The sequence below is a fragment of the Lepidochelys kempii genome, chromosome 1 (genome assembly GCF_965140265.1).
Source record: "Lepidochelys kempii isolate rLepKem1 chromosome 1, rLepKem1.hap2, whole genome shotgun sequence".
In the NCBI taxonomy this organism is placed as follows: Eukaryota; Metazoa; Chordata; order Testudines; family Cheloniidae; genus Lepidochelys; species Lepidochelys kempii.
The window spans coordinates 138,086,154-138,104,013 of record NC_133256.1 but is presented as its reverse complement, the minus strand read 5'-3'; the positions used below and the strand labels follow the sequence as shown (position 1 = coordinate 138,104,013).

Here is a 17,860-nt window from a genome sequence, read left to right as displayed (position 1 = left end):
TTCTTCAGGTCATATCCACCTTGTCTCTTTAATTAATCTTTGGCATTTTTCTGGGTGTTAAACTTGATTTCCCGGACAAATTCCCAGTTATTAAGATTTTGACTATCAAAACGTTGTTCCTCTTTACTTGGATGGTATTCTTCACTTTCTGCTGTGCACAGTTGAATAGTTGACATTGTTTTGCCCCTGTGGCAGCTACATTTAGAGGTGCAGCTTAGATTTTTTATATTCTTTATAAATTTGTTAAGCACTTTGGGATCCTTCTTGATGACAGGCACTATATGAATGTAATAGTTGTGGTAGTAATGGAAACTATGAGAAACATCTGTAAGGTGAGTGTATTCAAATTATCTCCGTTTTTTATCTGAAAACGGTCTCTTGTAGAAAAGTCCCTCTTAAATATATATATTTGGGGAGGGGGGAACGGGACTGGATTTTGTTCTTTCTTTAGTTAAATGAAGTAGTTTGATACCAAACACTTGTTACATTTAGATAGCTTCATTTTACACTGATTTTAAAATTTAAATTAAATATGTAGCAAGTTTTTTAAATCATTAGAAAAGTTGCTTTTGTAGTACAAAGTAATCTCTGGACAATGACACAAAATACCTTCAGAAGCTGGTATTAATTTTGAGGTGAGGTTTTTGTTTTTTGTTTTTCCCCTCAGTTTCCATTATAAAAAGAGGTGCAAAATCCCAGTCTTCCCCTTCCAAAGTAACCCGGCGTTCAATGCAGTCTCCACAGAAGTCTGCTCCAGTGCCACCACAATGTGGCAGGAAAACAAGTCGGGGCAACCCCCCTGGACAATCTACAATTCCTAGGAAGGGAAGATCTCCTAAAGCCATTCCTCTGACAAAAAACACCTCTACTGAAAATCTCAAAACAAGGAAAAAAGGTTTAAAACCTGGAAGAAAGGTTAGTTACAGTTGCTACTTTAATTTGTATTGTGGAACTTTGTAGTGATTCGTTATTTTGAACATGCTGTTTATAATTCCATGTACAGTCTGATGCTGTTTTTCCTTCAAGCACTTATGGCTTGTCTCCACTTGAAATTTACCAAAATAGGTATTCTGGAATTCTTATTTTGAGGTAAGCCACCATGTGGACACTCTTATTCTAGAATAGAGACCCTTTTTCTGATTTAGATTAATCCACTGGCTTTATTTATTATTATTACTATTTATTATTTACTCTTCCAGAATAGATTTTTCAGTAAATTTCCAAGTTTAGACAATCCCTTAGGTTATTAGATTTAATTATTTTCTTACTGAAATAAATGTTAAGTTTGCCCAGTGTTTACCTTCCTTTAGGGCGTGTTAGAAACCAAGGCTTTGTGTATAATTTTAGACTGGAAAACGTAAAAATGAATTTCTTCTGAAATTCCATAAAAAGTTATTACTGCTGCATTGAGTAACATGTTGCTTAAGTTACTATATATGTGATATAAAATTCACCCTCTCCATCAAACAGTATAAATATAAAGCTCTGCTGACTTCTGTAAAATGACTCGTTGGTTAAAAATAATAAAGATTCTGTCTTAGCATTGTTTGAATAGAGTTTATGCTTATATAGGATGATGATTGGTTGTTTTTATTAATGTCTTCCATTTTACCACACACTTTACCCAGAAGAATATTTTAATTAACTCAAGAAATATTATACACACACACACACTTTTTGAAACATGGCAGGTATTATAAAAGAATGATGAAAAAAATAAAAAGTCCCATTGACTACATTGGGAGTGCCACACTCAGAGAGCTTGTGAGATTCAGACTGAATATCATGAAGACTGCACATCTTAAACAGACATTAAATATAGCAAAATGCCTTATGCTTAAAGGCCGCTAGAGTAAACGTTTAAGGCCAGTTCGGACTGATTAAGCCTTTCACAAGTTTTTTGTGCTAGTTTGAAAATATATGGTTAAGGAGGTCAGTCTTTGATCAGTACATTTTGAATTTCCAAATAATTGTCAGGTGGGGAAGCAGTCCATTCTGTTGCAATATCTGTTTGTTATCAACATGTTTCACTGTTTGTTATCATTATGTAATATTCAACATTTCCATCTCTGCAATAGAAAATAAGCTTATTTTGCATGTAATGTCTTTCATCCAAATACTTCCCAATAACAGTGCAATAAAGTTCAATACAAAATTCCCTTTACCTGTATTTTGACTCCTTACCATCCTTCTCCCAATTTCAATACGTAGTGTTTTTTATTAATTTCAGTTCTAATATGAAAGGAAAACATTTGTTCCCTTTATATCTGTTTTTAATGTATTATTTTTTAAATGTATGCTTTAATTTAGCAACGCAAGTAACCAGACTACTGTCAAAACAAACAGACCACATATTTCAGTATTTCAAATATACGGGCTGTACCTTGGTCCTTAATGAGGATGTGGGGAGTAGCCAGTCAGTATATGCACTGTTATGTTAGTTGTTGAAGATGTTTGTCCCTCCATGTCTCCCACATGAATGTTCATATTATTTCCTTTTCATGTCTCCATCTCTTCACATGTTGAATTTTCCTCTCTGTTATCTATGGCTTTCTGTGCTATGGAATAGCAATGGCCCCAAAGTAGAGTGAAGTCACCTCTTGTAGAGTTGTATAGAGAGACTTTTTGGATTGTCATGCCTAGGAAGTTGGAAGTTTTGCCCTAGCTAACTACAGTACATGTTTATTCTCTATGTCCAGGATGATTTGAGTCCTTTGTTACTGAATATTTAGGTGTACTGGGAAGCTGCCACTGACTGCCCTGTTCAGTAGAATATTATTCCATCTGTTCTAAACGATCTGTGTCCATCATCAGTACAATGTAACTCCTGCCACCATATTTATTATCCTTACAGCAACGTCAGTCACCACCCAATGCCAAATAGACTCTCCAATCAGCCCTTTCTGGCCTGTTGACCTTTACCAAATCTCAGTCCTTGCCATGTACCATATATTTCATAGCAAGCTAAAGCAGTTCTTTATAGATGTTGCAGCAGTGCTCAGAGTGAATACATAAACTGAAAGTCCTGTATTTTGGTTGTTTTAAGATACTTAAGTGAAAAGTCACTGTGTCAATATAAAATTGTTTCCAAAATCACATGATGACTGTAGCTATCATAAAAGTCTTATGTGAGAACGTTTTTTAATAGCTGAGTAGCTTTTTAATGCAATTTTTGGCAAAAATCAATCTGTGTTGGTTCACAGCTTAAGGGAAAGATTGTCATGTGCACCTTTTCTCATCCTTTCCCATTCACAGTTGCACAGATCATCTCCCTTCCCATTTGTGATCTCAGCTTCCTTATGGCAACTGTTTACATGTAAAAGTGATACAGAAGAACGTTTAGTCTGGGTTTTCCAAACGCACCTGAGGGCATTATGTTCCCAAATTCTATTGAAGTTCAATGAGAGCTGGTTTCCTAGCTGTTGTAGCCTCCTTTTCAAAACTCCAGCCTTGGTGAATTTTTAGCTTTTAATGCAGGTCAGGAGCTAGCAATGAAGAGAACCCCCACCACATCACCAGCCAGCTCTCTGCTGTCTGCAAATGGCAGGCAAACTTCTGTTTGAGGTACATCTGACTTAGGTCATAATGTTAGTGTAACCCTTCTGCCCTTCAGAGTAGGCAGCAACAAGGGTCGGGTTCAGTATCTAGGGGTTTCATTCCAATAACACAATGCAAAACCAGCTTGAGCCCCCACCCAGTGACCTGGGACGAATATATACCACCCCTGCTGGGCGCCTCCCAAGAGGCAATACTCCCCCTCTCTCAAGCACAGAGTCTGAGTGTAGCAAAAACCTTTTAATAACCAAGAGAAACAACGTGGCATTATGTTGGTGAAACACCACCAACAGGATTCATAACACAACCCATGAGCAAAAAAAACCCACCCCAAGCAAATTGGGACGTGACCTTTCCCTTTGGTTCTTGAGTCCGGCAACCCAATGTCACCCAAAGTCCCAAAAGTCCAACAACCCAAAAGTTTCTGTCCCTGGTCAGTGCAGCACCAGAGTTCAAAAGTTTATCTGCAGAGTTTTACCTCCCAACCTGGGTGGAGATGGGGGGGGGGGTTTAAGGGGCACCTCATGTGGTCCAAAGTCGATTGTCCCAGCCTCTCCATGGGGCTCCGCTCTGCTCCACCAGCCGTCCCATGAATTGCTCCGCTCTGCCAGCCGCCCCCATGAGCTGTTCCAGCCATCGCACGAACCGCTCTGCTTCAAGAGCTGCTCTGCTCTGCCAGCCGTCCCGTGAACTGCTCTGCACTATATCTTCAGGCTCCCCCACTACTTAACACTCAGTGATTTCAGCTTGTATATGGGAGCCTCAGTACTTGTGCACTATTGGCCAAAAGTGAATTCAGTTCAGCAGTCTGTAACTAGACTCCTAATGGAATCAAAATTAGCTCTGATATTCCACAGTGGAGAAAGGAGGAAGTGTAATTAGCATGTAAGGCCCTCACCAGGGGGCCCATACCACCAAGTATTAATACCTGTCCTCAGTCTCTCTCCATTCACTGAGTTTTGGAACTCCTGTCCCTTGCTTAGCGAGTGCTACTTAGTTGATGGCTAGTCCCTCCATCATAACAAAAGGCCAAGTACTGTTCCACTGTCCTTGATTCACATAATCAGGATAATAACAATTTATTCTTCCTGCCCCAATAACAGAGAAACTGGGGATCCCACAGCAGCCAAAGTGACCACTTGGGCAGCTATGGGCTCATGCTAGGCGGGGTGGGTGTGCCTATGCAAATGAGATCAGCCCCTGAAGTTCTTTTCCACAACTTGCCCCAACTCACCACCAGATGTCAGGGTGGAGCTCATCGTGACTCTGCTTACATTAGTTTAAGTACTAGCAATAATAAGTGTATGTGGGATTATGAGTGCATGGGAATAGCCATTTTTAAAAATGTCACCTGTTCTGATGAAGAAAAATGGGGAAAGTGGGTAGAACTGCTTTAAAATCCCCTGTATTTTCATGTATGCTTACAAAGTTTATTAGAACATTAGAATATGAAATGCTTCCCTGGTGTGATAAAAGGGCCAGATTGTGGCTGCTCTGTGCCTGTGTGTACTGAGAACCCCTCTCGTATTCCATTTTCCAGTGCAGGAGGCGCCTATAATTTGTAGCATGAAGGGGTGGAGACTGGCCAACCTGTGTTGTGTAGAGCATATGCAGTGGTAGCAGCCCTCGTGATTTTATCATAAGCTTTGCTATTTGGTGTTTTTACTTAACGTAGACAAGTGATCATGGAGAATCTCAGCAAATTTCTAGTGTTCCTGGTTGCAGAGAAAAGCTTTAAAATGTGACCTGAATGTATCTTAAAGACTCAAATGAGAAAGCAAATAAAGTTCCCCAAATCTATTATTTTTAAGACGATCTCACATGTTCGGGGGAGCATGACACCTGTGTCTGTTAACATTTTGCACTAGCAATATTGCATGAGCTCATCTCTCTGTGCACCAACTTGCAGCTGCAGGGCAGTGCTTAGAGAAGCACAATCTGCATCTGCAGAACAAGTATAATAGCAGCTGACAGTGAGCTTGTTCTCTTTCATCCTCCACTTAACACCTCTGGAGGCCTTCTCTGACCTTCACAGGCTCAAAGCCTTCAGCTATCTTCATAGGAGCAGTAAATCTCCCCTCATCACCACACCCCCTCTTCTCCTAAATTCTTACATGGCCTGGCTCTTAAATCCGCACATATGAATGTTTATCAAAACCAACTGCAGATGCAAAGAAAAGTTAAGTGGAGCTGAAAGCAGAAGGCAAGATACATTTAGCGTGGTGGGTTTTTTTCCATTTAGCATGAAAGTGAAACACGATCATTAGTAACATTTCCACACCAAATTCACTGTTATGCTACTTCAGATGACCTGCTCCAGTGTAACAGGGCACTACCACAGCTGGAAGGATGAGGTAGTTATGGCATTGAAACAAAACTTAGCTGAGGCTATACCTTTAAAAAATAATTTGTTTGGAGTGAAAAGAAGAGTAATGTTACAAATGCAGTGCCATCAACTGGCAAGCTACTGATCTAACCTAAACGATTTCTTTTTCACGAGTGACTTCTCATTATGCATGTGTTATTTCTTGCAGTTTTGGTGGCTTGTCTGGCATTTCCTTTCACAATATTAGGGCCCTATACAGTATTGTTTTGTGTTTTCCTGTAGTACCTTAGCCATGAGGAGGCCGCCTATGGGAGCTGCCTGCCAGCCCAACCAGCCTAATCAGAGACTCGATCAGCTCAGAGCATGAAGTGAGGGAGAGTAAACTAACATGCCAAGTATGTGGTTGATAAGAATTAGACAGTTATATGAGCTCCCTATTTCTTGTTACCTTTATTGCCTGTTCTCAGTTTGTCCCTCTCTTCTCTCCCTTCTTAGGCAGAGGGTACACTGGAGCTGGAGGTGTAATTTCCAACTCAAGTAGACGTACCTGATCTAGCTCTGATTGAGTTAGGGCATGAAAAAATAGAAGTGTAGCCGTAGCAATAGGAGGAGCTACCCACCCCATGTAGTTCCTTAAGGTTTTACCCGAGATCATACTTGGGGCAGCTAGCCCATTCTGCTACTTATGCCGCCATAGTTATGCTTTTATTTTTAGAATGCTAGTTCAATGAAAACTAGCACAGGTACATCTATCGAAGCTGGAAATTACACCAGTGCAGACATACCCAGAGATGACTTCTTTCAGCCATGTCACAAAGCCATAGTGCAAAGGTCTGGCTGTCTTGTTTTAGTTAAATACCCTGAATGGGTTAATGTTTCTAGAACGTCTTCCTGTTGGGGAGTTCAGTTTCACTGTAGTAGGTGGAACTCTGAAGGTGTGTGTTCCTTACCTCAGTAGTGAATGGTGATTGATAGTGCATAGTTCATTTATGAATGAGAATTGTTTAAGAAAGGGTCACTTGCTGATTTTGTGTTTTGGGTTTTTTTAACAGAAAAAAATCCTGCCAGTGAAATCTCCTCCTGCACCTTCTTCTCCACTTACTTCTCCTGAGGGGGACAATGGCAGTACACAGATACATAAAGATGGAATTGGCATTGCTGGTGCAACAGCAGCAGTTATATCCACAGGTATAAAAGGGCACTCTGAATGTATGAAATTACTTCCCCTGCTAAATAAAAATAATTATATTGTTTTATGCTACTATTATTCTAAAACACCTGCTGAAAATAAATTGTTTTGCTACATCTTCATATGAAAATATATTTTTATATTGCAGTTCTCCAAATGTGCTTAGGTAAGACTGGTATTTGGTGTATGTGCAATGACAAGAAACACCAGAACTTCAGGAATTTGATGTCTGGTTAGCATGCTTTTTGGTGTGTAAATAGGAAAATCCATTGCACTTTCAGTAGTCGCCCATAGCCTAGAGTACAATGCTTGATAAAGAGGAAAGGACATGCTTTGTCTTATCTATCTTCCATCCCAACCAGTAGCAAATGACTGATTGGGATGGAAGTAACAGTCAGTGTTGGAAATGACTGTTACCAAAAGGCCATCAGACACTACTGTTACACTCCAGAGAGTATGGAAATAGAGATACAGATGCGTAGTCTGTCACTGAAAAAACAAAATCCAGGAGAAATGGGCCAGGTTAAAACAAGAACTCATTTCAAATGCAAAGGCAGTGAACTATATTATAAAATGGGTGGTGGAAAAGGAGTAAGCTAGTTAGAACTACCTCTGAGTAGTCTCTTTATTACACAGTTATGGGACAATTTGTAAATTGTCAGCTGTTCAGTCTTCGCCAAATCCTGGGACTTGCTAAAGTGCCCCCCCCCAAAAAATGGTGGGAAAAGTTTGCTATGTTTTTAATGTTTTGCCATTTTTAAACTGCTTTTACAAAGAAACCGTTCCTCTGCTTTGTCTCCTCCACGTCCTTGCAGCTACCCCTCTTTCAGTGCTAGACAACATTGGGGCAGAATAGGCAATCATTTCATACTAAAGGAAACCTGTCAGGTTTACAAACCTTATTGAGCCCAAATAAGAGTTTAGTAACATATTTTAGAGAGTTTTCCTGTTCTCTCCACATCCACGTCTCTGCCTCCCGCAGCTTCTGCTGTCAAACAGAAAATAGACATGAATGCAGAGTTCAGGAGCATTACAGTCTTTTTACAAGTATCAGTTGTTTGAAAAATCTAAGTTTCATTTGAGCACAAATAATACTGTAATTCATTTTAAAAGAACAGATTTCTTTTATCTTATTTAATGCTTCAGTCTATTGCCTTACCACCAAGGCATATCCTTATTAGACCACAATAAATCCTGGTCCCACTGCAGTTAATGGAAAAATTTCTATTCACTTCAGTGGGGTCAGGCTTTCACCCCTTATTTTGTCTTGTTGCTTAACCACAGAGCATGATCCCTGTGATACGTCTGAGTTACTTCAGGTGCCTGTCTTTTCTTGAACAGACAGTTGTTGGGGGTTTTTTTTGTTTCCATAGAAAATGTCTTCCTAAAATGAACTTGACTATTGTTTTGGAAGATTTTATCTCTAGAAATGACACAGGGCATTTTAAAGTAATGCATTTTGTTAAGGTCTTCACTTTGACCCCTGTATTCTTATAGCTCAGAGCATCCACCAGGTTAGGTGTAGTGTAACAGAACCCATATGCAGGTGGAGTTCAGTGACAAGCACAGATGGGTGTAGGCTGGGATAAACTCATCATGATAGTGTAATGTAGGAGGGTTTTGGAGGCTGATTTATCAGGTTGAGAAAGAAGGAAATGAATACTGCTGTGAATGGCTGCTGGGTTGGAGATATTTGTCATGGAGTTTGGCACCATCATTTTGTTGTGCAGTAGGTACAATTTTAAAAGTAAAAATACTAGAGAACCGAGCTGCATTTTGTGTCAATGTGGAGACAATGCAATGATGATGCCATTTTGAGCATCCAGTGCAGAGAGATTGCCCTAAAGGTGCTTTAAAATATACTGGGCTGCAGAGCGGAGGCACTTGAGTGCAATGTGGTCTGCTAAAGGGGACAGGGGAAGCCTGGGTAGCTAATAATTTTGGTACCTGGTCAAAATCCTGTTTTTACTTTAATCTGCCAGGATTTCATGACTTATGCATTGCATGCTAAGTTGCTGATTATTGGTAAACCATGTTATTAAAGAAATAAGTGTATGCACAGAAGGTGTATGGTGGTTTTGCATTTTGTGTGCATCAGTCAAATTCAATATGACTTTCAGTGAGAGCCGCTGAGATACTTTTGATTGAGTGTGATTGTGCCTGAAGTGGGCAGATTCCATAAATATAGCTTGTAATTTTTCAGTTTGCGTCTATGTTAACAAGCATGGGAACTCTGGACCTCACCTGGATAAGAAGAAAGTTCAGCAGCTTCCAGACCACTTTGGGCCAGGTCCTGTAAATGTGGTACTTCAGCAGGCTGTGCAGGCCTGTGTAGACTGTGCCTATCTATCCAAAACAGTCTTTGGATTCCTCAAGTCAGGGCATCATGGAGGGGAGATGATAACAGGTATGCAAAGTCCTTGAATTTTTCCAATTTGTTCACTGGGTTCTGTTTGAGAAGTTTGAGTGTGGTGTAAAGTAGGGGACTGGAAGTAGTAGCAAAGCAATGATTAACATTTTTGTGTTACTTTTGTAAATCTTTAAGCAAAGCTAAGAATACCTAACTGTGGCTATGTTTACTGGTGGTGTATCTACGGCCAGCACTGAATTTACATCTTAATATGGGGTATAAAATGATACAGCCAGTTTTCTTAATTTGAATTCAGCCGTGACTATATAAAATTACATATTCCATACAGCATTGTTCGATATTTTACAAAGTAAAACTTGCATACGGCAGTAAATAGCCATAGCCAAACATTTGTCAAGTAAATTCAATGCAAGTCAAAGTTCAGCTTTATTAATTCACGTCTTATCCATACACAGTGTTTGTTGTCTTGATGCTGTAACCAAGTAGGTAAAAAGTTTCAAACTAATCTGCTTAGGTTCCAGATAACTGATCCCATATGTTAAACAGAACTGCTGTTGCTTCCCTTTTTTTTCTGTACTAATATTTTAGAGGTGTTCGTTTGAGCACCTATGTCCTCTGCTACAGTGGTTCTCAACCTTTTTCTTTCTCCCCCCCCCCCCCCCCCCCCCGCTATAAAAACTCGACACCCGAGCTGTGCCACAACTGTTTTTCTGCATATAAAAGCCAGGGCCGGCATTAAGGGGTAGCAAGCAGGGCAGTTTCCCAGGGCCCCACACCACAGGGGGCACCACAAAGCTAAGTTGCTTAGGCTTCAGCTTCAGCCCCGGGATGCAGTCCTGCACAGCAGAGCTTCAGCTTTCTGTCCTGAGCCCTAGCAAGTCTAATGCCAGCTATGCTTGGCAGACCCCCTGAAACCTGCTCAGGGGGCCCCAGGCCTCTGGTTGAGAACCCCTGCTCTACTACAGAGTGGGTTTATTTCTTATATATGCTGAGGGCAGCTCTGTAGATAAATTATCCTCATAGCTCAAACTCTCAGTATCTGCATCTTGTCATTTTTTCCCCTTCTGGGTTGGCAATCTTCTGTATAATAGTAAGACGCATTAATTCATAATTTCATCACTGGCAGTAAAAAGGGTTTGTCTTACTTTAATCTCCTTATATTAATACCAGATGTGAAAGATGATTAGTGGAAGGCAGGTTTATTTAAGCTCTCATAAAAGAACTCGCTGCCTAACAGTGTTAAAATACAGCATCCTGACCCACATGCGGCAGAACTTCTCTGATCCTCATGCACAATTTGCGTACCAGTTTGTTCCCAAAAAGGAGCTCTCGCCTTATTTCTCAAAAAATACATTTTTATATGTACAAGATATACTACAGTATGCTTACTAGCACATTAAGTATTGTCATAAATAATTAACACCAAAAACTGTCAAATTGCAAAAACAAAATACATTTTATGATTGCTTACAAGGGACTAAATCCTGGCCCAAGGGTTGTGTAAGTAAGGAGTGTGAATTGAACTAGGCAGACAACTGTAATTCTGTTTCCTGGAGGATTTAGTGATTTTTAAAATTTGGTTTAGTTCCAATTTGGAACAAAAGCCCAAAATTCTCCACAGAAGAGAATTCTCGTTCTTCGCCCAGCTCTCCTGGGAATCCAAGCTGATGAGGAGTCACAAGTGAGAGCCCTGGGAGTCCTGTTCTCGGCTCCCCATCAGTCTGCTAGTCAGGCTGCAAAGGAGCTGGGCAGGCAAGCTGGAAGGAAAACATTGGGATCCTAGCTGGTTTCTGGCAGAATTGAAATTGAACGTTATCCTCAAACATTTCAGCTTCAACAACATGACAAATTCTGTTGAAAACCTGTTTTATCAAAAGTTTTTCAACCAGCTCTAGGTATGAACACTGAGCAGGGGGAGGAATTGTTTAGCAGAATAAAATGAGGAGTAACAAAATAAAATTAAGAAAGGGAATATGAAGTCTGAATATGAGGAAAAACTGATTCTTTGGCTTGTGGAATGATGACCCAAGGAAAGTAATGGAAGTTCCAGTGTTTGACAGCTTTTTTTGAATAGACCGGACAAAACGCTAGTAAATATAAAGTAGATTGGGCAGCTTTGCAAAATTCAAGCTGGACGCTCAGGTAGAGTTAAATATGTTTGGACTGGTTGGTTAAAAACATAATTTATTTAATTAACTTTATCATAGTAAAGGATAAGCAAGTAAATTGTGTCTGGACTCGTCAATTGTTTTGACAAATTGTCTTGTCTGCAGTGACTGGCAGATGGACAAGATGACCTTAAGTTTCTCCCACCTCTAGATTCTGGAACAACAGCTGTGGAGCTGGGGAAACCACCAAAAAGCTATCACACAGGGAGCAGGGACCAGGAGGAGTTCCCATTAATGTTTTTTAAAATAGTATTTTCATTGGGGCTAGGAGGTTTGCAGGTGATATCACACTATTCTCCCACGATTGCCATGGCGCATTGTGAGGCCTCGGGAGAGCTTCTTTTGCCCAAATTATGTATTGGGTTTGTTCTATAGTGATCCTCATCATAACAACTGATTATTTTACAACTATTACTGGATTTACTCTCACAACATCCCTATGAGATGAAGAAGTATATTTCCATTTTATAAATGGGAAACTGAGGCACAGAGAGTAAGTGGCTTCCCTAAGGTCACATGAGAAGACCACAAGACCATCCTGATAGATCTTCGATTTGCATTGTGATGGACCTTGCTGTTTTGCAGTCTGTCTGTCAGGAGGTGTATGGGAGGCCATGTAGCCCATTCAGTCTCCTAACTGATTCAGAGCTTAGGGGGAATCTGCTTCTTGGGAACCCACAAAATAACTATCTTCTGTGGGTGACTCTGAAGTGGTACAGTGAGTCCTTAAGATTTCAATTGGACTTCAGAGTCTTGTTAATCTAGTGACCTCAGTGGTTTCTTTGCCACGAAGGAAAGAAGGGCCAGGATTTGTCCCTAATTCAGTAATCCTCAGTGCGTCATCCAGTTATGAGAGCAAATGAGTATGGTTCTATTGTAACATTTTTATACTGAATTATATTTACTGCATTTATAAAATACCTGTACAACATCGCTTCGCATTAGAGGGGTTATTTGTATCACTTTTCTGATATTAGTTTAAATCACTCTAGATATGTTTTTAAAACTGAATACATTGCCCCTTATTGATGGTGGAATGATTCTCAGCATGGTGTGGCTCCTAATTCAGATTTCTGTGATTTAATAGAAAGGTATTGTTTTTGAAAGTACACCTCTGTTTCCCTATCAGTGGAATATGATGCTCTCCAGCGCTGCTTATTTTTTGTAGGGAAACCCTCATGCTAAACTCTTGCGTGCACCCAAATCGTACTTTTGAGCAGGAAAAGCAAATTTAACATTCATAGCAACTTCTTTTAGTTTAACAAAAATTACATGTTTGTTACCTGTTAGATTTGTGATGTGTTACATGATACATTATTTCTCGTTAGAAAGAACACAGCTAATGCAATGAGAATTGCTCATCTATAGGCCTGGAATTAGTGTCTTAACTTTTTTCATCTCACTATTTGCCAGAAGATGATGCTTGGCTTTTCCCTAAAACATTTTAATTCCTATCGATGCTTTTAATACAACAAGCTGTCATGGGATAAGAGGGAAGGTCCTCTCATGGATTGTTAACTGGTTAAAAGATAGGAAACAAAGGGTAGGAAAAAATGGTCTGTTTTCAGAACAGAGAGAGGTAAATAGTGGTGTTCCCGAGGGGTCTGTACTGGGACCAGTCCTATTCAACATATTCATAAATGATACGGAAAAAGGTAAACAGTGAGGTGACAAATTTGAGTAGTTTTGTATAATCTACTAGATAGTTAAGTCCCAAGCAGATTGTGAAGAGCTACAAAGGGATCTCACAAAACTGGGTGACTGAGCAACAAAATGTCAGATGAAATTCAGTGTTGATAAATGCAAAGTAATGCACATTGGAAAACATAGTCCCAACTGATGGGGTCTAAATTAGCTATTATCACTGAAGAAAGAGATCTTGGAGTCATTGTGAATAGTTCTCTGAAAACATCCACTCAGTGTGCAGTGGCAGTCAAAAAAGCTAACAGAATGTTGGGCATCATTAAGAAAGGGATAGATAATAAGACAGAAAATATCATATTGCCTCTCTATAAATCCATGGTACGCCCACTTCTTGAATACTGCATTCGGATGTGGTCACCCCATCTCAAAAAAATGCCTTGGAATTGGAAAAGGTTCAGAAAAGGGCAACAAAAATGATTAGGGGTATGGAACAGCTGCCATATCAGGAGAGATTAATAGGACTGGGACTTTTCAGCTTGGAAAAGAGACAACTAAGGGGGGATATGGTAGAGGGCTCTAAAATCATGACTGATGTGGAGAAAGTAAATAAGGAAGTGTTACTTGCTCCTTCTCTTAACACAAGAACTAGGGGTCACCAAATGAAATTAATAGGCAGCAGGTTTAAAACATACAAAAGGAAGTATTTTTTCACACAACACACAGTCAATCTGTGGAACTCCTTGCCAGAAGATGGTGTGAAGGTCAAGATTATAACAGGGTTCAAAAAAGAACAAGATAAGTTCATGGAGGATAAGCCCATCAATAGCTATTAGCCAGAATGGGCAAGGATGGTGTCCCTAGCCTCTGTTTGCTGGAAGCTGGGAATGGGCAACAGGGGATGGATCACTTGATGCTTACCTGTTCTGTTCATTCCCTCTGGGGCACCTGGGGTTGGCCACTGTCGGAAGACAGGAATCTGGGCTAGATGGACCTTTGGTCTGACCCAGTATGGCCATTCTTATGTAACAAATATAAAATAAAGTATAAGCATATCACCCTTCGTGTTGTCTAAGATGCATGTAGTAAACTGTCTGTTCTTGGTGTCCTCACATTGGCTGAGTTCCTACTTAAATAAATAGGAGCTTGACCTGCACAACGATTGCTGGAATGGGTTCTATAATGTTGAATAACACCGCTTCTTAAAATGGCAAACCAGTTACTCCAGCTATCACTGTAATTGTAACAGGTGACAGTCTGCAACAGATGAGTATGAGCAGTTCATGTTAACAAATCAGGTCCCTCGAAAGCCCCCAAGTACTATAAAAGTTTTCTTCTGTTTTATTTCCGGCTGTTCAATAAGCAAATAACACAGAAAATGTTTAATTTCTATCAGGGGAGCTAATCTGAATTTACACAGATGTAACTGAGATCAGAATCTGTCCTTTTGAAGGTAAATTTGCTAAATAGTCTCATAAGATACCAGAACAATTGTTTACCTCTTTTTTTACCTCTACACTGTTTTAATCGAAGCAAGATGTATTATATTTTAGTTAGTGGTAGTGTTGTACTCTACTTCCTGGTGTTTGGATGGTGTCTGACATCTTCTTACTCACAGCTGCCTTTGACGGGGAGAAACACGCCATCAATCTTCCTTCTGTAAATAGTGCATCGTTTGTCCTGCGTTTCTTGGAGAAGCTCTGCCACAGTCTGCAGTGTGATAATCTTTTTAGTAGCCAGCCCTTCAGCCCTTATATGGGGAGTGCACATAGTCCTACGGAATATGATAGGAACAAACCAGGTAATACTAAATTATACATGTTTTGGGGTGTATGGTTATTTTGTGCAATTCATTTTTTGATCAGTCCTCCTACAACTTGAATTGATTGAATGAGTACTTTGTGGTTCTTAGTAAAATTAGTCCTTGTGTGATGGGGTTATTTATACCACATGTGGAAAAACAGTAGAATCATAGAATATCAGGGTTGGAAGGGACCTCAGGAGGTCATCTAGTCCAACCCCCTGCTCAAAGCAGGACCAATCCCCAACTAAATCATCCCAGCCAGGGCTTTGTCAAGCCTGACCTTAAAAACTTCTAAGGAAGGAGATTCCACCGTATTGTTAGGCAATTTCTTTTCTTTAGGCAAACAAGGAAATGTATACATCCCACTGTGATGCTGCAGAAGATCTAGTTTAAACTTTACATTTAATCTGCTTGATTTATGCACGTAGTAAAATATATTTAAGTCACAGCAGCAAAATATAGTTAACTGCCTAAAAAAAGTTTGCCCTATAAGACTCAATGCAGCCCCTCTCTATCCAACTGAAAGATGCTTCATCCTGATTTTCTCTTTTTCCCTTCTGTGACCATTTCAAAGGTGTTGAAACTACGTAGAGTCTATCATAGGTAGGGAAAGAAACCAGGATTTATAGATGGCTGGCTGTAGTGGTTTAGGAAATGAGGAACGCATTTCTGCAAGTGGAGAACACAGCACCACACCCAAAACAGCACCCCTTATCTTGATTGCAAGGAGAAGCATGGTACCCCTGCAGTCTCCTTCTGCACCCAGCTGCTGACTACAGTGTCACTAGTATCTGGGACTTAGCCCATAGTGAGACTAAGATAATTCTATAGAAAACTGAAGAAGTGAGAGTTGAAATGAAATAATCCTAAAACTAAAGGAGTAAGACCAGAAAATGATGTAGAAAAAAATATCTCTCTCTCATAATGAAGGTCACCATCTGAAATTAAAAGCATTAATGTTAAAGATGTTTAGTTGGGCTGTCAAGCAACTAAAAAAAATTAATTGCGATTAATTGCACTGTAAAACAATAATAGAATGCTATTTATATAAATATTTTTGGATGTTTTCTACATTTTCAAATATTTTTATTTCAATTACAACACAGAATACAAAGTATACAGTGCTCACTTTATATTTATTTTTTATTAAAAATATTTGCACTGTAAAAAAAAGAAATAGTATTTTTCAATTCACCTAATACAAGTACTGTAGTACAGTCTCTATCGTGAAAGTTGGACTTACAAATGTAGAATTATATACAAAAAAAACTGCTTTCAAAAATAAAACAATGTAAAACTTCAGAGCCTACAAGTACACTCAGTCCTACTTTAGCCAATCGTTCAGACAAACAAGTTTGGTTACAATTTGCAGGAGATAATGCTGCCTGCTTCTTGTTCACATTGTCATCTGAAAGTGAGAATAGGTGTTCGCATGGCACTGTTGTAGCTGGCATCACAACATATTTACGTGCCAGATTCATATGTCCCTTCATGCTTCAACCACCATTCCAGAGGACATGCGTCCATGCTGATGACAGGTTCTGCTCGATAATGATCCAAAGCAGAGCAGACTAACCCATGTTCATTTTCATTATCATGAGTCAGATGCTACCAGCAGAAGGTTGATTTTCTTTTTTGGTGGTTTGGGTTCTGTAGTTTCCACATCGGATCATTGCTCTTTTAAGACTTCAGAAAGCATGCTGTATAGAATCATAGAATCATAGAATATCAGGGTTGGAAGGGACCTCAGGAGGTCATCTAGTCAAACCCCCTGCTCAAAAGCAGGACCCATCCCCAATTAAATCATCCCAGCCAGGGCTTTGTCAAGCCTGACCTTAAAAACTTCTAAGGAAGGAGATTCCACCACCTCCCTAGGCAACGCATTCCAGTGTTTCACCACCCTCCTAGTGAAAAAGATTTTCCTAATATCCAACCTAAACCTCCCCCACTGCAACTTGAGACCATTACTCCTTGTCCTGTCCTCTTCCACCACTGAGAATAGTCTAGAACCATCCTCTCTGGAACCACCTCTCAGGTAGTTGAAAGCAGCTATCAAATCCCCCCTCATTCTTCTCTTCCGCAGACTAAACAATCCCAGTTCCCTCAGCCTCTCCTCATAACTCATGTGTTCCAGACCCCTAATCATTTTTGTTGCCCTTCGCTGGACTCTCTCCAATTTATCCACATCCTTCTTGTAGTGTGGGGCCCAAAACTGGACACAGTACTCCAGATGAGGCCTCACCAATGTCGAATAGAGGGGAACGATCACGTCCCTCGATCTGCTCGCTATGCCCCTGCTTATACATCCCAAAATGCCATTAGCCTTCTTGGCAACAAGGGCACACTGCTGACTCATATCCAGCTTCTCGTCCACTGTCACCCCTAGGTCCTTTTCCGCAGAACTGTTGCCTAGCCATTCGGTCCCTAGTCTGTAGCTGTGCATTGGGTGCTTCCGTCCTAAGTGCAGGACCCTGCACTTATCCTTATTGAACCTCATCAGATTTCTTTTGGCCCAATCCTCCAATTTGTCTAGGTCCCTCTGTATCCTATCCCTGCCCTCCAGCGTATCTACCACTCCTCCCAGTTTAGTATCATCCGCAAATTTGCTGAGAGTGCAATCCACACCATCCTCCAGATCATTTATGAAGATATTGAACAAAACCGGCCCCAGGACTGACCCCTGGGGCACTCCACTTGACACCGGCTGCCAACTAGACATGGAGCCATTGATCACTACCCATTGAGCCCGACAATCTAGCCAACTTTCTACCCACCTTATAGTGCATTCATCCAGCCCATACTTCTT

General features: G+C 40.2%; 1 protein-coding gene across 8 annotated transcripts in view; it reads left to right on the top strand.

The window, feature by feature from the left end:
- SCML2 (Scm polycomb group protein like 2) overlaps positions 1–17,860 on the top strand; it is a 131,050-nt gene that overhangs the window by 92,187 nt on the left and 21,003 nt on the right. For all 8 annotated transcript variants that reach the window (XM_073356349.1, XM_073356387.1, XM_073356359.1 and 5 more), the window contains 4 exons: positions 668–915; positions 6,934–7,069; positions 9,274–9,477; positions 14,869–15,051. In XM_073356349.1, coding sequence (XP_073212450.1) covers positions 668–915; positions 6,934–7,069; positions 9,274–9,477; positions 14,869–15,051 — 771 coding nt within the window. The remainder of the gene's footprint in view (positions 1–667; positions 916–6,933; positions 7,070–9,273; positions 9,478–14,868; positions 15,052–17,860) is intronic.